This window comes from Antechinus flavipes, chromosome 3 (assembly GCF_016432865.1).
Source record: "Antechinus flavipes isolate AdamAnt ecotype Samford, QLD, Australia chromosome 3, AdamAnt_v2, whole genome shotgun sequence".
NCBI classification, from domain to species: domain Eukaryota; kingdom Metazoa; phylum Chordata; class Mammalia; order Dasyuromorphia; family Dasyuridae; genus Antechinus; species Antechinus flavipes.
In genome coordinates, this window is record NC_067400.1 from 611,422,693 (window position 1) to 611,443,871 (window position 21,179).

A 21,179-nucleotide genomic window follows, 5' to 3' on the forward strand; every position below is an offset into this window, starting at 1 on the left:
CCGCCCCGCTCCGCCCCGCCCCTCCTCCCCTGGGATTCAGGGAGGCTTCCGGGGAGAGGTGTCCGAGCAGCCCGAGTCGGAGGTCCCTTTAGCCCTCCGGCCCGCTTTCTGTCAAGGCTGCCCCGGGGCGGCCCGGCCCCCTTGGGCCCGAGGCAGAGGGTCAGCGATGGCGCCCCCGGGGTCTGGGACTGCGGCCCCCAGCCTCCCGCTCTCTCGGCCTCCCACTGGGGAGGGGGCCATCCGTGGCCACAACAGCTGCTTTATTCTTTAATGTCCCTGAGCACGCCCCCCCCAAGTGCTCCAGGGGGAGCCTGCGTGGCTCCCCCAAAAAGGTGCTTCTGGAGGTGCTTGGGGCTCCTGAATTTGGGAAGGGGGGGCAGCCGGGATTAGAAATAAAACCTGTCAGAACCAGCCTTCCTTCACCCCCCCCCCAACTTCCTGTTTCCACCTCAGATTCCTCAGCTTCTGAGTCACGGGTGACTGGGAGAGTGGAGGGGGGTCTAGGCCAAAGGTCCCTCCCCATCAGATCCCGGGTGGGGGCCCCCTCCCCACCCCCCCATCCCCAGGGAGGATGCCCCTCCCCCCAGAAAAGAGCCATCTGGGGCTGTGTACAAGAATTTTATTGGTCAGTTGGGTTCATATTGCTGTGTGTGGATGTGCATGAAGGCTGTATGTTGGTGGCTTGTCCACGTGTGGATGCCTGTGTATGCACGGGGTCTGTGTGCGTGTGTCCAGCTCAGTGCATAATTCAAGGGAACAGACAACTTCTCACAGAAGACGGGGAATGAATCGTCCCGAGGTCACCTGTGTAGCCCCTTCCCAGGACCGGCCTCCCGGGGCCCCCAGCCGTCTCCCCACAGCCTCTCAGCCCCCGGACCCAGTGGGGTTCTGGGTCCCCAGCCGTCTCCCCACAGATTCTCGATCCTCGGGGGTGTCTGCCCAGTGGGGTTCTGGGGCTCCTTCATCCGTCTCTGTGGCTGTTGGGGCAGGGACTCCATCGTTCTTAGTTCTCCATATCATTGAGGGGACCCTGGGCCCGGGGCTTGCTTCCCAAGGGAAACTCGGCCGTCACAAATGCCCCAGAGAGAGCGAGATATAAAAGGGGGTGGGAGGTGGCCGTGGGACGTTTCATAAATAATAATAAATACATAAATAGACAGACATAGGCGGACGCAGACAGGGCTCTGGGGCCTGGGGCCCGTGTGCTGGGTGGGAGGCCGAGGCCCTGGGCCTCAGGCCTTGGAGCAGGGAGGGGAGGAGGGAGAGCCAGGGCCCCCCGAGTCTCTGTGGCTCAGAGACCTCCACGGCAGGAGTCGCTCCCTCCTCCTCCCTTCCTGGGATGGGGGGAGCATTAAGGCATCTGCAAGAGGCCCAGTGGGGAGGGCAGCCATCCCCGCCCCAGCCCTCCACACCCGGGGATGGGGGCGTCCGTCTCCTCTGGTCTCCACGCCCCCAGTCCAGGGCCCCGTCACAGTCTGGCTGCCTAGGGCTTGGGGCCTGCTCCGGGTCTCCCTGAGGGTCAGAGGCTGGTGGAAGACACCGAGAGCGTAGGCGAGGAGGGCGGTGGGAAGTTCAGCAGCTCGAGCACGGCCACCCCCACGCTGCTCCGGCGGGTGAACATGCAGGACGCGGCCACCCACTTGTTGGTGCGCGGATTGTACTTTTCGATGGAGTTCAGGCTGGAGCTCCCGTCGTTGCCGCCGACGGCGTACAGCCATCCGTCCATGGCCACGAGGTCGTGAGTGCTCCTGGGGGAGCCACAAAATCGGGCCGGGGGGAGATGGAGGGGCCTTGTATTAACTGAACAGTGAGGGGGCACGTTCACTAAAAGGGGGAGTCACGGGGGGGGAAGGTGATGATGCTGAACTAAGCTTTCCAAATCAAGAGCCAGAGACTCTTCTTATGGATCATGTCAAGGTGAAATAAGGCTCTCCTTGCTTTCAGTCGCTATATTGGGGGAAACTGAGGCACACGCTCAGCAGGTCAAAGCAAGCAGGACTCAGGAGTCTTAGCTGACGGGGGGGGGGGGGGGAGGAGGGGCCCCAGTCCCTGCTCCAAGGAAGCCTGAGTGGCCAAGCTTATTTACGGTCAAGGTCAGGCCCCTACGGGCACCCGCGGCTGCCACCAGTTGGCCAAGGGTGTGAGACGGGGGAAAGGAAAGGCCCCGGAAGTCCAGGAATATACCTGCGTATGTTCATGGGCGCCACGCTCTCCCATGCGTTGGCCTTGGGGCTGTATCTCTCCACAGAGTTGAGACAGCTGGTGCCATCATTGCCCCCCGCCACGTAGAGGGCACCCTCCAACACCGCTACCCCTGCGGAACTGCGTCTGCTCAGCATGGTGGCGATCGGCGTCCACGTGTTCACCTGGGGGACATGGAGAGGGGTAGCAGGCCCCCCCCTCGGGACAACATCCCCACCTAGAGACAACCCCCCCAGACAACACCCCCCCTTGCGACAACACCACCCTTAGACAACATCCCCCCCCTCGGGACAACACCACCCTTAGACAACATCCCCCCCCTCGGGACAACACCCTCTTAGACAACATCCCCCCCATGACAACACCCCCCTCAGACAACATACCCCCCTCGGGACAACCCCCCCAGACAATATGCCCCCTCAGGACAACATCCCCTTAGACAACATCCCCCCACCTCGGGACAACCCCCTCAGACAACATCTCCGCCTAGAGACAACACCCCCCCTTAGACAACCCCACCCTATATAATTTTTCTGGTAGATAATAATTCATTAAAAGTGGGGAGCCATGGGGGAGGAGGAGGCTATCTGAATTAAACTCTCCAAATCAGGGGTGCTGAAAGTCTTCTCTAGGAAGATCCGAAGGGGATGACAGGACTGGAAGCAGCTCCCTATAGACGGGGGCCGGGGGCGATGGTCCGTGAGGAGGAGCAGCCATACCTGGGGCTCGTATTTCTCCACGGTGGCCAGGTGAGAGGAGCTGTCGTAACCACCCACAGCATAGAGGTTCCCATCTGTGGATACAGTCACTTAGAAATGGGGGAAGCTGGAAGTGGTTGGGGAAGTCCCAGAAGGCACCCCGGGACCTTGGATCAAGGGAGCCACCCAAAGGAAGAAGCTGTTGGGATCGGGGGCTCTGGGCTACCTACCGAGCGTGGCCACTCGGACGTATCTCCTCCGCGTGCTCATGGCTGCTATGGACGTCCAGGTGCCCGTCAAGGGGTCGTACCGCTCGGCGCTGCGGGTGATTCATGGAGGTTAATAAGAAGGAAGAGGGAGGGTTTCCAGGCGCAGGACATGGAGATCAAGCCCCTGACCTCCTCCCCCAGCCGCTGACTCTCCGGGACCCCGGGATGAGATATTCCCAGTGGGCCATTTTTCGCTTTCAATACAATGGACATAACTACCGTAAGACTTTGCTTAGAGAAATTTGAGTGTGCTTAAAAATGCCTGATTCCGTGGGATTAGAACATGTAGACGTGGATGAGACCTTGAAGATCATCTAATCCGATTCCCATTTTACAGATGAGGAAACTGAGGCACAGAGAGGAAAGGTGACTGCTCAAGGTCACATATGGGATGGAGGCCAGCACTCTTTCCAGTCCACCACCCTGAAGGATCCTACCCCAACTGGAACTTCAAAGAAATTTAAAAAACAAAAAAAAGATGCCTTGCTGAGGATTGAGTCTTTTCTCAACTTAAAAGGCAACAACAACAATTCCTTCCTAAAAGGATAAAATCCAAATGCTGATGGGGCTGTGGGGAAACAGGCACTCTACTAGCCAGCTTCTTAAGCTGTGACTCTCAGTCCCATATGAGGTCTCGTAACTAAATGTGGGGGTTGGGAAATTATGATTTATTATTAGGAAATGTTTGATTTGTGTACATATTTTATCCACCATATAATTTCTTGGGTAAAAAGGGGTCACAAGTGGAAAAAGGTTTAAGAAGCTGTGCACTAGTACATTGTTGGTGATATTGCAGTGTCAATTTGCAATGACATACAGAACTCATTGCACCTTTTGACCCAGTGGGTCCACTGTTAGGACTTTAGCTCAAAAACATTATTAAAAGAAAAAAGGAGCCTGTGTGTTTAAAAAAAAAAATCTTCCTAATTACTCTAATTATAATTGCAAAATAAATAAATGGGAACAAACTATGTATGCAACAACTGGGAATGGTTAAAGACATTAAGGAATATGGATGGAATGGAATATCACAGGACCATAAAAATGATAAACATGAAGCATGAAGACATAGGGCAGGATTTCTGTGAAACGATCACAATGAAACCGGAATTAAAATTATATACGCAAAGGAAGTGGAAACTGAGCGGATGACTGTCAGCGGAGGAATGACTGAATCGGTGAAGGGGATGAATGTAATGAAATAGTCTTATTCTGTAAGAAACGCTTGCTGAAGGCTGACTCCAGAAAAGCCTGGAGAGACTGACATGAACTGATCCTGAAAGAAGTGAGCGGAACCCAGAGAACACTGTACACAGTCACTACAAGGTCATGTAATGCTCAACTGTGACGGACTTGGCTCTTTTCCGCAATGCAGTGATTTAAGACAATCCCAATCGACTCGGGATGGAAACCGCCATGCGCATCCAGAAAGAGAATTACGGAGACCGATTGTGGATTGAAGTACAACAGCTTCACTTTTGTTGTTGTTGTTGTTGTTTTTCTTTCTTGTGGTTTTTTTCCCTTTAAGTCTGATTTTTTTTTGCACAATATGATAAATATGGAAATATGTTTTAAAGAATTATACATTTAACCTATATCACATTATTTGTTGTTTTGGGAAAGGAGAAGCTAAGAGAGGGAAGGAGTAAAATTTGCAACATAAAGTCTCCGAAAAATGAAGGTTGAAAACTATTTTTACATGTATTTGGAAAAATAAAATGCTGTTGAAAATAAAAATAAAATAATTTTAAAAAATTCTATGCTGGGACAGCTAGGTGGTGCAGTGGATAGAGCACCAGCCCTGAAGTCAGGAGGACCTGAGTTCAAATCTGACCTCAGACACCACTTTCTAGTTGTGTGACCCTAGGCAAGTCACTTAATCCCAATTGCCTCAGCAAAAAAAAAAAGTTTATATGGTTATAATAATTATATTATAATATGCTTATATTATATATATGTTACATATTACATGTATGTTATATCATATATAATATGCTTATATTATTTCCAGCTTTGAGTTTTTTCTTGTGGTTTTCCCCTTTTGCTCTGATTTTTCTTTCCTAACATGATTCATATGGAAATATTAAAAATGATTGAACCCTGTATCACATTTCTTGCTGTCTTGGGGAGGGGAAGTAAGGAAAGGAGGGAGAAAAAATATGGAACTCAAAATCTTACAAAGACAAATGCTGAAAATCATCTTTACGTGTAATTGGAAAATACTATATTAAAATAAAAGAAAAAAAGGAAAGAAAAATTATATGTACACAGACTACAAATGCAGAGATAGAAAAGAAAAAAGAAATAGGTCCACAGGGATGAAGTGGAGCCCATATGCCACAGAAAATCCAGCTCTATCGGAAGGGGCACAGGTAGAAGGAACTTGGAGGCCCTTAACTCTAACCTCCCACCCCCAATTTTACAGAAGAGGAAATTGAGTCCCAGAAAGGAGAGGTGATTTGCTCAGGTAGGGTTTTGAGCTCAAGTTTTCCTGATCTCCAGACTTCTCAGAGCTCTTTCCACTCACTAGCCAACTAGCTGTTTTTGAAAAAATAAAACAAAAAACCCACCACCCTCTTTAATCATCCAGGGAGGGGGTTATCGTCAACAAATAAAGTCATCACTGGGAAACTCATCAGTAGGGAGATTACTTCAGTTGTGCTACTCAGACCTTCTAAGTGCCCTTCTTTACTTCTGCAGGGCTGAAGAGCAAAAGCTTTCTCTCATTGCCTCTTTTTATTTACGGATCAAAATGCCAACTGGCTCCTCATCCACCACCAGTGGCTCTGCTCGGTTTTGACTTCACTGCTATGACCTATCGCACCTCTGCTTCTCCCCTCCTCCTATTAGATAGGAGCTCTTTGAGGGAAAGACTGTCTTTCCTTTTTCCTATTTGTATCCCTAGGACTCAGTAATCAATCAATCAAAAAAAAAAAAAACAACAAACCAACATGTATTAAGTACCTACTAAGTGCCAGGCACTGCCCTAAATACTGGGGATGTAAAATGAGGCAAAAAACAGCCTCTGTCCTCAAGGAGCTCCCGATGTAATGGAAGAGATGGACGTAGAAACAAATACAGTCAAAGCTAGCTGGGTATAGGATAAATAGCACCTAAATAAAAGAGAAAATAAATATGAAATAAAGAAGGGATGGGGAAGGCTTCCTATACAAAGTGGAGTTTTAATTGAGACTTAAAGGAAGCTAGGAAGATCATTAGTTGGAATACAGGATAGGAAGCCTTTCAGGCCTGAGGTAAAGCCAGAAACAACATCCTGGGCTGAGAGATGGAAGATGTCTAACACATAGCGCTTGGGAAATGTTCGTTTTCTCTTAAGGGGAATCAGGCTTTATATAAAGGGAAAGAAATAAAACAGCCAAGAAAATGCCACCTGGCTAGAAAAGGCAGCAGAATTAGGTGGAAGACTATGGTTGTGTTTATGGGACCATGAGCTTTCTTTTTCTGCCATGTGAGAAGGAAGAAAAGACCATCTGTCTAAGGGAATAAAAGGCAAGAGAGGTAGGTAGACCATCCTTCTATATGGGATTTGTGGGAGATGGCAGCAATGGTACATGATGTGTGACACTAGGCCACACCCTTTCCTTTCCTGTTCCTGACAAACTGGAGACTAAGAATGAGAGAAGGTACAACTTGCTCTGGTGGAAGGATTTTCCTACCCTGGGAATTCATATTAGTGAAATCACAAGTTCAGGCCTTATCCATAAACTTCCAGCACTTACAGGTTCACAAAGGGCTTTACTGGTATACTAACGTCCCTTTCAATTCTGAAATTCTGTGAGAGGAAGAAAACAGTTGGCCAGGAGCTGAGAAGAGAGCTGGGAAAAAGGATGAGTATTTACCAAACGCTATTTGCCAGGGACTGCTGTTTAATTGTCTCAGTTACTCTTTGTGTCCCCAATTGGGGTTTTCTTGATCAAGATACTGGAGGGGTTTGCTATTTCCTTCTCCAGCTCATTTTACAGATGAGGAAACTGAGACAAACAGGACTGAGTGAGTTGCCCAAAGTCAACAGCTACTAAATGGATGAAACTGAATTTGAACTCAAGTTTTCCTCACTCCAGAACCAGTGTTCTGTGCATTATGAAGCCACCCAGATGCCCCAGTGAGCATCAGGATCACTTGGTCCTCAGTTTCTTCATTTGTAAATGAAGGGGACTGGACTAGGTGACTTCTAAGTCTCTCCCAACTTTATTTATTTATTTATTTATTTATTTATTTAATCTAAGGAAGGGAAGTTCCTGGCTTTTATTTTTTTTTATTTTTTTAAAAATTTTATTCTATAATAACTTTTTATTGACAGAACCCATGCCAGGGTAATTTTTTTTTTTTTTACAACATTATCCCTTGCACTCGCTTCTGTTCTGATTTTTTCCCCTCCTCGAGATGGCAAGCAGTCCTTTACATGCTAAATATGTTGCAGTATATCCTAGATACAATATATGTTTGCAGAACTGAACAGTTCTCTTGTTGCACAGGGAGAATTGGATTCAGAAGGTAAAAATAACCCCTCTCCCAACTTTAAATCTCGAGATTCTAGGAACTGTCGTAGGGGCTCTTGCCATAAGCTGTCCTGAAGTTCAAGAGGGCCCTGAATCCGAGATAATAGAAAAAGAGTGTGAGGGATTCCCAGTTTCACATGTAACTCCTTTTTTGTTCTACTTTGTATGTGGAAATTTCTTTTTCTTTTTCTTTTTTTTTTTTTTGACGGGGGCACATTCCAGGATTTTTAAAAAGAAAATCAGTCTAAAAAGCTCTAGTTATGAAAGGATTGTTGCATTAAGTACAGATTGATCACAATGAAGGATTAACAAGTGCCCAATCACTCCCATAAATGAAGGAATAGATGAATGAATGAAAGGGTAACTCACTCACTGCATGGGGATAGGCTAAAGGCCACCCCCACCCCGACGCAGGGCCCCAGAATCCAGGGACATCATTGTAAAAATATCCCTTTGGATGCCATGGGTGTCCTCTAGAGACGGTTTGTACAAGTAGCACTGGGTGTCTCCTGAAACCAATTAACAACAGACTCCCAGGCTTAATCCAAATATTGGGTGTCTCCCAGGCTGTGTTGAGGAAGGCCTGGTGGTGCATTGCAACATATCTGAAGTGCAGAGTCAGTCAGCAATGCAGGGGGTGGGAGCTTCATGGACCCTGGAGAGAGGCTAAGTCGCCGTCCCTAACACTGCCGGGAAAGGAAGTTCCCAGAGGTGGCGAGTGCCGAGTTCTTTAGCCAGTGAGGTCCCTTGGCCCTGATGGCTCACTCAACTCTGGATGTAGCTGAGCACTCTGGCCCTGGGCTCACAAACATCTCCTGTGAAGGCACATCTGTCGACAAGTCCTGGAGAAGCAAGGCTCTCAGCAGGCCCAGACTTGGGGGCGACAGGAACCAGCTGAGCAACTGGGAATCTTGCTTAGAATGCTCTTCCTCCTTACCTCAAAAAACCCCCTCTCTCTTCAACACTCTGTATTAGTACCACCTCCTACAGGAAGCCTACCTTGATTGCCTCCGCCCCTATCCCCTTGTTTCTGCCCCTACCTTTGCCCCTCTATTATTTACTGTGTCGATCGGATACAGTAGATCGATACTGTACCTTGTGTATGAGAGATGTGGATTCCTAAAGAATCTTCACTTGTATTTTTCTAGCCCCAGACTAGTCAGCTAGATTAGTCAGTCAATAAAGATTTATAAAGTTCCTACTATATGCTAAACTGGGGATACAAAGAAGCAAAAGACAGTCCCTGTTCACAAAGAACTTGTAATTGAATGAGGGAGACAAAGAACTATGTAAAAAGAAGCCATACACAGAATAAATAGGAAATATTTACAGGGAAGGCACTAGGATTAGGAGGGGTTAGGGAAGGCTTCCTGTAGGAGGTGGTGTTTTAATTGAAACTTAAAGGAAGCCAGTGAGGTCAATAGGTAGAGAAGAGGGTGGGAAGAGGTTTTCAGGCATGTGGATCAGACACAGAGAAGGTCCAGAGATGAGAGATGGAGGATCTTGTTAATAGAACAGCCAGGAGGTCAGTGTCTCTGGATTGAAGGATATATACAGGGAAAGAAGATGTGGGAAGAGTGGAAAAGCAGGAAGGCTTCATCATGAAGGAATTTTAATGCCAGAAGATTTTTGTATCTTATCCTGGAGCCACTAATGTTTATTGAGGAGGAAGTGACCTCATCAGACCTGTACTTTAGCAAAATTACTTTGGTGACTGAATAAGGGTGGACTAGAGGGGAGAGAGATGAGGCAAGCAGACCCCCACCAATAACTATTTCAACAATACAGATGTGAGGCGACCCTGGACCAAGATGGCAGGGGCAGTGTCAGAGGAGAAAAGGGGAGATATTGGAAAGGTATTGGCAGATGAAATTTACTACAGATGCTTGCAGAGGTGAAATTTACTAGACACGTGGCCACGATGAAATCAGCAGATATCCTGCTGAAGTGAAATCTACCACAGACGCTGCCAAGATGAAATTACTAGAGATCCTGCTGAGGTAAAATCTACTGCTGAAGTGAAATCTACTAGAGATCCTGCTGAGGTAAAATCTACTGCTGAAGTGAAATCTACTAGAGATCCTGCTGAGGTAAAATCTACTTGAGAGCCTGGTGAAGTGCAACCTACCACAGATGCTGCCAAGGTCAAGACTCCTAGAGATGATACTGAGGTGAAATCTATAAAAGATGCTAGAGGCAAAATCTACGAGATGCTGCCAAGATGAAATTACTAGAGATCCCACTGAAATAAAATCTACCACAGATACTGCTAAAATAAAAACTACTAGAGATGATGCTGAGGTAAAATCTACTAGCGATCCTGCTGAAGTGAAATCTGCTACAGATACTGCCAAGGTTAAACTACTAGAGATGATGTTGAGCTGAAATCTACAAGAGATGTTAGAGGTAAAATCTACTAAAGATGCTGTCAAGGTGAAATTACTAGAGATCCTGCCAAAGTGACATCTACTAGAGATCCTGCTGAAATACAACCTACCACAGATGCTGCTAAAGTAAAAACTATTAGCGATGATGCTGAGGTGAAATCTACAAGAGATGTTAGAGTTAAAATCTACTAGAGATGCTGCCAAGAAGAAACTGCTAGAGATCCTGCTGAAGTGCAACCTCTCAGAGATGCTGCCAAGGTTAAAACTTCTAGAGATGATGCTGAGGTGAAATCTACAAGAGATGCTAGAGGCAAAATCTACTAGAGATGCTGCCAAGATGAAACTGCTAGAGATCCTGCTGAAGTGCAACCTCTCAGAGATGCTGCCAAGGTTAAAACTTCTAGAGATGATGCTGAGGTGAAATCTACAAGAGATGCTAGAGGCAAAATCTACTAGAGATGCTGCCAAGATGAAACTGCTAGAGATCCTGCTTGAAGTGAAATCTACTAGAGATCCTGCTGAAGTGCAGCCCACCACAGATGCTACTAAGGTAAAAACTACTAGAGATGATGCTGAGGTAAAATCTACTAGAGATCCTAATGAAGTGAAATCTACCACAGATGCTGCTAAGATAAAAACTATTAGAGATGATGCTAATGTGAAATCTACTAGAGATCTTACTGAAGTGAAATCTACCACAGATGCTGCCAAGGTTAAAACTACTAGAGATGATGCTGAGGTAAAATCTACTAGAGATCCTGCTGAAGTGCAACCTACCACAGATGCTGCTAAGGTAAAAACTATTAGAGATGATACAGAAGTGTTATCTACAAGAGATGTTAGAAGTAAAATCTACTAGAGATTCTGCCAAGATGAAATTACTAGAGATCCTACTCAAATGAAATCTACTAGAGATCCTGCTGAAGTGCAAACTCTCACAGATGCTGCCAAGGTAAAAACTACTAGAGATGATGCTGAGGTAAAATCTATTAGAGATGGTAAAGAGGTGAAATTGACAGGCCTTGGCACCATATTGGGTGTAAGGGGTCAGAGAGTAAAACTCCAAGATGATTCCTCCACTGGAGGAAGGGAAGCTTATCTAAACGCAGGCTCTGTCAATCATTTCTGAAGTTCCTAATATGCACTGGGCATTGTATTAGGGACATGTTATGTAAAGACAGAAATGAAGTTTTCCTGCCCTCCAGGAACATACATTCTATAGGGGGTGGGTAGAAATAAGACACAAGTTGTTCACAGAGCATGTAATTTTTGGTAGCGGAAGACTAGCACCTGAATGGACACTGAAAAGTCTGTGGCAGAATGGGAAAGGTCAGTGGAGCCCTAGTGGTGCAACCCACCACAGATGCTACTGGAATTCTAATCCTCATCTTAGAGCTGAGGAAGCAATTCTTCCAAGCATGGAATGACACAGGTGGGAGATGGAATGGCCATTTTGGTTAGCCCAAATGAAGGGAAATAATACAGACTGCACCCAGGCTGGGAAGGATGTTAAATGCTAAACAAAGGAGAATGGATTTGTTCTAAAGATTGTTGAAGGCCACAGGCTTTTACTGAATATGGTCACTCTTGTGCATCAGGAAAATCTCTCTGGCAGTTGAGTAGAGAAAACATCGAAAAAATGGAAAGACTTAAGGCAAGGAGAATGATCTGGAGGCTATTATAGTAGGCCAAGAGAAAGGAAGGAGGAAAGGGAAGAGAATAAGCATTTATTAAACACCCAATATATACCAAACACAGTGCTAAGTGCTTTAAAAATATTATTTCATTTGATTGTCATCACAATCCTGGAAGGTAGGTGCTATCATTGGTCACATTTTACAGATGAGAAAATGAGGCAGGCAGGGGTTAAGTAAATTGCCTAGGTCACCTGAATAGTAAATGTCTGAAGCTAGACCTGACCTCAGGCCTTCCCAACTCCAGCCTCAGTGCTCCATCCTCAGAAGTAACAAATTTTGCAAGTGGGGAAGAGACAGAGGGGCAAGGGATGTTTTGGAAGTTGTTGTGGTTGTTGTTCAGCCATGTCCTACCCGCCATGATCCCATTTGAGATTTTCTTGGCAAAGATCCTGGAGTGGTTTGCCATTTCCTTTTCCAGCTCACTTCATAGATGAGGAAACTGAGGCAAATAGGGTTAAGTGACTTGCCCAGGATTCACACACTAGTGAGTATCTAAGGCCAAATTCAAGTCTTCCCGATTCCAGGTCTGGCACTCTATCTACTACCCTACCTCGATGTCTCTTGGAGGTAGAACTGATGAGATTTGGCAAGTGATTGGACATGGCAGATGATTGAGGTTTGTGAACCCCTCGACAGAGAAAAAGTTTGCAAGGGGAAGGTAATACGTTCTGTGCTAGACGTATTGAGTCTAAGATGCCTATGAGACATCTAATAGGAGGTGTTTGTTAGGCAGTTGGAAATGCCCACCTGGAACTTCAGAAACTGGATATATGGATCTGGGAGTCACTTAATCTCTATTTGCCTCAGTTTGCTTAACTGTAAAGTGGGATAATACTAGCACCTACTCCGCCCCCTCCCCCCCAAGATTGCTGTGTGGATTGAATGAGATAATATTTCCAAAGTGCTTAGCACAAGGCCTGGCATATAACAGTCGCTTGATAAATGCTCATTTCCTTCCCCATATCTAGGAATTTGACTGTGAAAAGTAGACCTATTGAATATTAGGGGGCAATGGCCCGGAAAGCTCTCTAAATCGGGGAGACTCGGACAAGTTTGTGGGCAGCAGGGGAGGAGCCAGAAGGTAGGGAGAGATTGAGGATTTTTTTCAGAATGTACATAGGGCGGGCGATTGGAGGAAACAGAAGGGGAGGGGATCAAGGGCAAAAGGTAGGGGAGATGCCCTTGACCAGAAGGAATACGGGGTAAAGAAGGAAGGAGTGTTGAGTGAATGATGTCAAGAGGTTCCGAGAAGGAGGAAAGAAGAAGCCCGTGGCAAATATGTTTTTGGTAAAAGATGAACGGAGGTCCTCGGCCAAAAGCTGTGGGGGTCGGATAGTAGGGTGAGGGCTTAAGGAGACAAAGGAAGGTTTAGGCCAGCTTCTGTGGGGAGCGTGTAAGAGAATCCAGTGGGAAAAAAAGGGTGGCTACGGCCCAAGGGCAATCAAACCGTCATACCCTGTGTCCCGGCAATATCACTACTAGTTCCACATCCCAGAGACATCGAAAAAGGGGAAAAAACCTACGTGTACACAAACATTTATAGCAGTGAGACGGCTAAGAATCGGAAACTAAGGGGACGTCCCTTCAAGTGGGGAGCAAGTGGTGGTATATGAATGTAACGGAATACTATTGTTCTATAAGAAATGATGAGCAAATGGATTTCAGAAAAGCCTGGAGAGACTGACACGAACTGATGCTGAGGGAAGTGAGAGGAACCAGGGGAACATCGTACAAGTAACAGCAACGTTGTAGTGAGAAGGAAAGATGACAAGATTTAGCTCTTTGCAACAATACGACGCTCTGAGAATTCCCAAAGACTTGGGAAAACGCTGCCCACGCCCAAAGTCTGGATGCAGACCAAAGCACACCATTTTCACTTGGGGGGGCTTTTTGTTCTATTTCACAACACGACCAATGTGGAAATGGTTAAAATCACTGCACATGTATGACTGTATCAGAATGCTTACTGTCTTATGGACCAGTGGTGAAGGGAGAAAAATTTTCACACTCAAAAGCTTATAAAAAAATGAATGCTGAGGCAGTTAGGTGGCTCAGTGGATAGAGCACTAGCCTTGAAGGAAGGAGGCTCTGAGTTCAAATGTGATCTCAGACACTTGACACTTCCTGGCTGGGTGACCCTGGGCAAGTCACTTAACCCCAATTGCCTCAGTAAAAAAAAATTAAAATACAATAAAAATTTAAAGCTAAGAAAAGTAATAACAACAACAACAAAAAGAATGCTGAATACTATCTTTACATGTAATTGAAAAAAAAAAAAAAAACGTGATTTACTTTAAAAGAGTCACTGGATCCAAAGCCATATTAAGGAAAAACCCCAGGAGGCTGGCTGTATCCCCCGCTACCTGCTCTCAGGCCTGGTGTCCCTGGACAGTACAAGCTTGGCCCGGCCCTTTCTGAAGGAGGCTGTCTCTGTGATGTCTTCCCTTCCTCCAGACTTGTGAGGCTTCCTAAGACTCAGGCCTAACCTGTGCCCATCCCTAGATGCTGGTGCCAGACTTTCCTCCCTCTGTCTCCATTCTCCAGTCCCTCTTGGTCTCCCTTCCCCATGTCACTTGTGTATTCAATAAGCACTTATTAACGCACATATTATCAAAGCTTTTTACATCTTAACTTGTTTCAGCCCCCATAACAATCCTGTGAGGCAGAGACTTTCATTTCTCCTATTTCACGGAGAAGGAAACTGAGGAAAACAAACTTAAGTGATTTACCCAGAGGGACAGAGCTAGTAAGCCCCTAGTGCCTCCTGACTCAGCGCCGGCCTCATCATCTCTCCCCACCCCCCATTACCCACAAGGCAACAGTGTCCTCCCTCAGGCCCCGTCCCTCCCTCCAGGGTCGCAGGTCAGACTCAGCGGGACCCGCGGCCAGAGCGAGGCCCAGGAAGGTCCCTACCTGTTGAGGCAGGAGGCCCCGTCGTAACCGCCGGCAGCATACAGGAGCCCGTGGAGAGCGGCCACGCCCAGGCAGCTCCGCCGGGTCCCCATGGAGACCTCGGGCTGCCAGACATTGGTGACGGGGTCGTAGGACTCCACGGTGGCCAGATCGGACGTCCCATCGTAGCTTGGGGGAGAGACAGGGTCAGGGTCCCCCGGGCTCTCGGCCTCCGCCCCCCCGGCACCTCCCGGGCCCCTTACCCGCCGACGGCGTACAGCCGGTTCCCGATGGCGGCCACGCCCACCCGAGCCCGCCGCGTGGACATGGAAGCCACCATGTGCCATCGGTCCGTGCGGGTGTCGTACGCCTCGCAGTCCCCGTGGATGGCGAACAGGCTCCCGCCACCTGAGGAGATGGAGGCCCTGCAGCCGCTTCCTTCGGGCGCCCCGGAGAGAGTGCGGGGGCAGCTTTGCGTCCCCAGCCCGTAACCATGGCGAGGAGCCCAGCCCTCCCTCCGCCCGGGGTCACAGGGAAAGCGGAGGCCGCCGTCCTCTCGGGGCCGCCATCGTCGACCCCCAACGGCTGGGAACTACCCCCCCGCCTGGGACGTACCCACTGCGAAGAGCACGGGGCCGGCGCCCTCGCAGCGCCGTGGGCGAGTGCGGCTGGTGCCCAGGACCCCGCGCTGCTCCGGCAGCAGGTGGAACTTGAGGGCCTCGATGAGCAGGTCCTTGCAGTCCGGGTGGTGGCGGACCAGGCCCTCGGCGTCCACGTGGCCCAGCAGGAAGTCCCGGCTCAGCAGCGGCAGCCGCACGCACTTCATCAGCTGGGGGGAGGGGGTCAGCAGGGCCAGAAAGTCCCCCCTCCCCCCAGGCCAGGGAAGAGCACCCCCCTCCCCTCGATGAGGGGCAGGAGCCTCCCCCCCACACACACACAGGGGCTGCTCAGGAAGGGACAGGCAGAAGGATGGGTGGGGACCAGTCGGAGAGGGGGGAGGGAGGGTGGGCCGTGGGGGCGGGTGGGGGTCCCCTCACCCGGGGCACGTGCTGCCTGCGCCCGTCGACGTCGTGTTTCACCCAGCTCAGCACGGCCCGGTAAACGTCCTCCTCCGACGGCACATTGAGGCTGTCGCTGGAGATGAGGTCCAGCACCTGGGGGGCGGAGGGACAGGCCCGTGCCAGCTCCTGCTGCGGGCCGGGGGGCCCTCCTGGAGGCGGCCCCCTGGGAGTCTGGGGCAGGGGATGGGGGGGATCCCGCCTCGGGCCCCGGGGGCTCCAAGGAAGGGCTCCGGCTCGTTGTGGAAGTCGGGGCGCCTCCGCAGACTCGGGGGGGGTCCCTCGGGCCCTGGGGGCTCCAAGGAAGGGCCCCGGCTCGTTGTGGAAGTCAGGGCGCCTCCGCAGACTCGGGGGGGTCCCTCGGGCCCGGGCGTACCTGCTTCAGCGGGAGCAGCATGAACTCCTCGGTCCGGGCCACCTCCACGAAGTGCTGGAGCACGTACTTGTGCGCGGCCTTGAGGAGGTCGCTGCAGGAGTGGGTGTCGGCAAAGCCGCGGATGCCCAGGCAGTTGGACGGGTCGAGTTGGCTCAGCAGGAACTTGCAACAGGCGTCCCTCACGCCGTTCAGCTGCAGGAGGCTCGCGGCCGGGAGCAGCGTCTGAGGGCGGGGGGCGCGGTGACCGGGGGCGACTGCACCGGGGGCGGGGGGGCGGCTGATGCAGGGTGGGCACACGAGAAGCGGGAGGGCTGTGAGGGGACGGCGGCTGGAGGCACAGGAGGCTGGGGCTTGGGGCGCAGTGCTCGAGGGTGTGTGGGGAGCAGCTTCAGGGGAATGAGAAACAGGAGGCCCGGGGTGGGGGGGTATGGGGGAGCAGCCTGGAGGCCCGGGGTGAGGGGCATGGGGGGGGGCAGCCAGCCTCACCTGCACGTTGCCCTCCCCCACAACAATCTCAGCCGTGTACGCAAACTGGACCAGCTGCTCCAGAGCCTGGGGGTCGATGTCATGCAGCGTGACGTGTGTCTGGCGGCTCTCGCTCATCTCGTCTGTGGGGACGTCAGGGGGCCCCGGTCTCAGCCTCCGACCCGCCCTCCTCCCCTGACTGAGACCAGTGGCCACATGGAGGGGAGCCCCCTCCTCGAGCATCAGAGTCCCCTGACCCAGAGACTCCCACCCTGGGGCAAGCTTCCGGATCCTGGCTGGCCCTCAGCCCTTTGCCCCTCAGTGACTCCCAGCAGCCCCTCCCACTCAGGGGAGGGGTTCCGGGGGTGGGGGTCTGAAGGACACCTAGAGGACACCAGCAGGTCTCGGGCCAGAGGGTGGGAGAGTTGGGAGGGAAAAGCCTAGTTGGACCCGGGGCAGGAAAGGTCTGGCCCAGGCCTGGATCGGAGCTGTCCAGCGGGAGAGGAGACAATGCAGCCCGGGCAGGGGCTGGGCCAGGAGGGAGTGCTGAACCTGGGGGCACAAGGCCGGCTAGGCTGGGGGGGGGGTCAGGACAAGTACAAGACGAGGGGCTGGGCTAGATACAAAAGGCCAAAAACAGGGGCTGAAAGCCTGGCTCTGGGAGAGCAGGGAAGGTCAAGGTCAGGGGTTCTGCTCTGGGAAGGTCAAGGTCAGGGTCCTGCTCTGGGGGGATCCACGGGGCCGGTACTTGCTTGTGAACATGGCGTGGAAGTAGGGGCTGCAGGAGGCCAGCACCACCTTGTGGGCCTTGATCTCCTTGGTGCCCACGTGCAGGACGATGTCGCAGAGCAGCCCCCGCTGCCGCATGCGGCTCATGCACACGAAGGCGTCGTGGTAGTGGCGCTTGGAGTTGTGGGCAATGCTGTGGCCCTCTCTGGTCAGCAGCTGCATGGCGCCCTCCATGGCGCCCCCGGGGCCGCGGGCCGGCCGGGGCCGGGGTCTCTCGGCCCCCTCACCGTGGGGACGAGGCGCGGCATCGGTGCTGAGGACCCTGCCGGGGGAGGGGCGGGTCAGGGGCAGGGCCCGCAGGCTCCGGTCCTGTTCTCCCCGCACAGAACCCGCACCGGGGCCTTGCCCCTCCCCCCCAGAGCCTGAGGCAGGCTGGCTGCTGGGCCCAGTGGGGCCCCCGGGGAGCCGAGTGCGAGGCTGCCTCAGACTCAGCCCTGGGATCTCCGCAGCCTCGGGAGGATGAGCCGGGAGCTCTCCAAGGTGCCCCCGCTCGGGCATTCCCAAGCTCCCGGGCGCCCAGGGAGGGCGCCCAGAAAGGAGCGTCCAGAGGTGGGAGGCGGGTCTGGGAAGGTGGGGGGCAGGTCGAGGAGCGAGCACCTAGGGAGCCCTTGGTTAGACCCCCCGAGAGCAATCACGATCCCCCTTTAGTTGAGGAAGCTGAGGCAGGGTCAGGGGCTTGTCAGATCGTGTCGAGGAAAAGGGGCCTTCCTGACCCCAGGCCTGCCCCGGGCTGCCCGGCTGCCCCTGGAGCCCTCAGCCTGGCCCGCTGCTCCGGGGGGCTCCCCCTCCTCCGGGGGAAAGGCTTCCTGGGAGGCCTGAGGAAAGTGGCTCAGCCCCGACCTTACGCAACTTTCCCCCCACAGAGCAGGGTAACGAGCCCTGCCCACAGGCCTGTGAGAGCCCTCGCCAACTGTGCAGGAGGCCGGCCCCAAGAAAAGCCGGAGAGTGTCCGGCCCGGCCCCAAGGCCTGAGACACAGGAACGGCTGCATGTGTGTGAGTGAGTGTGAGTGTGTGTGTGAGAGAGTGCGTGTGAATATGTGATTGTGAGTGAGTGTGTGATTGTGAGTGAGTGTGTGAGAGTGTGTGTGTGTGTGTGAGAGAGTGTGTGATTGTGAGTGAGTGTGATTGTGAGTGTGAGTGAGTGAGTGTGTGTGTGTGATTGTGAGTGTGAGTGTGTGAGTTGTGTGTGTGTGAGTGTGAGAGTATATAAGTGTGTATGTGTGAGTGAATGAGTGTGTGTGTGTGTGTATGAGAGCATGTGTATGTGTGAGTGTACACGTGTAAGTGTGAGCGTGAGAGTGTGTGAGTGTATGCGCGCATGTGTGCGCACGTGCGCGTGTGTGAGAGATACCCATGGGTGGGACTGAGTCGGTCTGTGTGGACTTCCACGCGCCCAGTGCAGACGCTCCCTCTACTACAGCCTGCTGGCCGCTGCGACCACTGCCACCAGCCCTCTCCCACACGGCTGCCTTTCTGGCCCATGATGCCCCACAAACTGCTCTGCCCAGTGTGCGCCCTGCAGGAGGGGTCCCGCCCCAGGGTCTCTCCCCCCGCAGTACGTTCTGCCTGGGCAGGGGGGCTAGCTGGGAGAACTCGGGGACGCGGGGCAGCACACATCAGGAGGCCCAGGCTGGCGTTGGGGTGTCGGGAACCGCGGGACTTGGGTTAGGAGTCCGGGGGCCCCTGGATCCCCAGACTGGGCTCACTAGGAATGGGCGTGAGGCTGGGAGGGTATCAGGAACTGAGCAGCAGCCGGGATGAGAGGTCAGGGGTTACACAGCTGGAAAGGGGGGGCCTGAGTCGCACATAAGGTAAGTGGAGTCATTTGAGGGTCACGTTGGTTTTTGGGGTTCACAGGGTGAGAGAGGGGTGGGCTCCACTCACTCCCAGAGAGGGCCATGCTGGGAAGTCCGGGGGCCTGGGCTGGGCGCGGGAGCCATGGGGACCCAGGGGCTGGAAATCTAGGCTTGCATGTGGTGGGGACGGCTGGCCGGGGAAGCAAGCCCCCCTGGGGGGCAGTTTGGGGATTAGGAGGGGGGCACGTACTTGCACCCTGGAAAGGTATGGGGGGGCAGGAGGCCAGAGGGCCTGGAAGGTTGGGGACCGTTAGGGACTCAGGGGCCCAGACTGGGAAAGGGGGCAGCCCGTGGGGAATGGGGGCCGGGAAGCAGCCCCGCATTCCTGCCCAGACCGAGCCGGCTCAGGAGGTTTGGGATTGGAGGTCTAGGGAAGGAGGGGAAATAAGGAGGCTGTGACCGCTGGGGCAGCAATTCGCGGAGCCCCCAGCCCGAGCCTTCTTCTGAGTTAGGAACTGGGAGGCCCCGGCCTGGAAGGCTGGGCTGAGGGTCCGGGGTGGGGGGAAGGCTAGGTCAGGTCCCGGCAGTGACCGGGGCAGGGACTGATGAAACTAGGCTGGGACCGGGAGGGGGTGACCTTAGACTGCCAAGGCCGGCTGGGCTGAGGCGTGAGGGGAGGGTCCGGGGCTGTCTGCCCCGGGGGAGGAGGGGGAGGGTCCGGAGCCTGACTCTGTCCTCGGGGGTGAAGGGAGGGGAGATGGCTCTGTCCGCATTAGACAGCCGGGCCATAGCCGGGCACTGGGACGCGGTGGGATGGAGAAGGGCTCGAGTGGGAGGGGAAGGGGACCGGGGGACTCTGAGAGGGGGAGGGCCCGAGGAGGAGTCGTGGCTTGGGGGGCGGCGCTCTCTGCAGCGGGCGGCCTCAGACTGACACAGACTGGGTGCGCTGGGGAGAGGGCCGGGGGTCCAAGTCGGGGGGCTGTCTGCGGCGGCCTCGGGCTGGCAGTTCTGGGCTGGCGGGGCCGGGGCCGGGGCCTGGGGGTCCCGCACTGCACTCACGCCTCGGGGGGAGCCGGGCTGGGGCCGGGCCCCGGCTGGGGGGGGCCCGGGCTGCTGTGCTCGGGGCTCTGCGTCCTGCCCGCCGCGCGCTCGCCCCAGGGCTGCATGGACGGGCCTGGGTTCGGGCTGCTCGGGCTCCAGGGCGGGCTCCAGCTCGGCCCGGAGGGAGGACTGAGGGGAGGGGGGGGCGCTGCTGCTGGGGCCGCGATGCAGATGCTGCCGCCGCTGCTGCCGCGGAAACCGCTGCTGATGCTGCCGCCGCTTTCTCCGCCCCACGCTCCGCTCGCTCTCTCTGCAGCCTCGGGCGGCGCAGAACGGCTGTTTGTCGGGCCCGCCCGCACCGCCTCCCCTGACTTCTGGGGTCCCTTCCACCTCCCCCGCCGGGACTCCGCCTAATCCCGACCTGTGCGTTTGGTGGTAAATTATAGTATTATCGCTTATATATCCGTAATTGTAAAATACATAAATAAAATCGCCACTCCTGGTCTTTCGGTGTTAAAGCATCTGCTGGGGGCGGGGCGGGGGGAGGGGCGGTCATTCCTCTAAGCAGCAGACTGGGGCTCTGAGACAGACCGCGGCCGGCCGCCCGCCCGCCCGCCGCACGTCGCCCAGAACCCACGCTGACACCCTCCATGTTCTTATTTACTTATCGTATTGTAAACATTTCCCGCCTCAGTTCCCTCATGCTACAGGGCTGGAAGCTGAGGTTCTAGATTTGGGGCTGGGAAAGTCGTCTCTTCTAACCCGGACATTTAAGAGAGGGGGAAACTGAGGCAGAACTGACAACGGACACATGGCAAAGTAGGGATTCGAATCCAGGTCCTCTTCCCTCCCTCCTTCCTCTTCTCTCTTTCCTTTTCTTCTCTTCCCTTTCTCCTTTCTCTTATCTCTTTCCTTCCTCTTCTCTCTCTCTCCCTTCTCTTCTCTTTTTCTCTCCTCTAATCTTGCCTTTCTCCTCCCCTCTCTCCAG

General features: G+C 53.0%; 1 protein-coding gene across 1 annotated transcript; it reads right to left on the minus strand.

Annotated features, from left to right (window-relative positions):
- Positions 1 to 602: 602 nt before the first annotated feature.
- On the minus strand, positions 603 to 20,631 carry KLHL17 (kelch like family member 17). Its single transcript, XM_051988880.1, has 12 exons — positions 20,210 to 20,631; positions 17,317 to 17,615; positions 16,586 to 16,707; positions 16,100 to 16,321; positions 15,703 to 15,819; positions 15,281 to 15,494; positions 14,929 to 15,073; positions 14,687 to 14,854; positions 3,131 to 3,219; positions 2,922 to 2,995; positions 2,185 to 2,366; positions 603 to 1,748 (listed from the first exon to the last, which is right to left on the minus strand). The coding sequence occupies exons 1-12, from the start codon at positions 20,314 to 20,316 to the stop codon at positions 1,520 to 1,522; spliced, it is 1,968 nt and encodes a 655-aa protein (XP_051844840.1). The 5' UTR covers positions 20,317 to 20,631; the 3' UTR covers positions 603 to 1,519.
- Between the last annotated feature and the right edge of the window lie 548 nt (positions 20,632 to 21,179).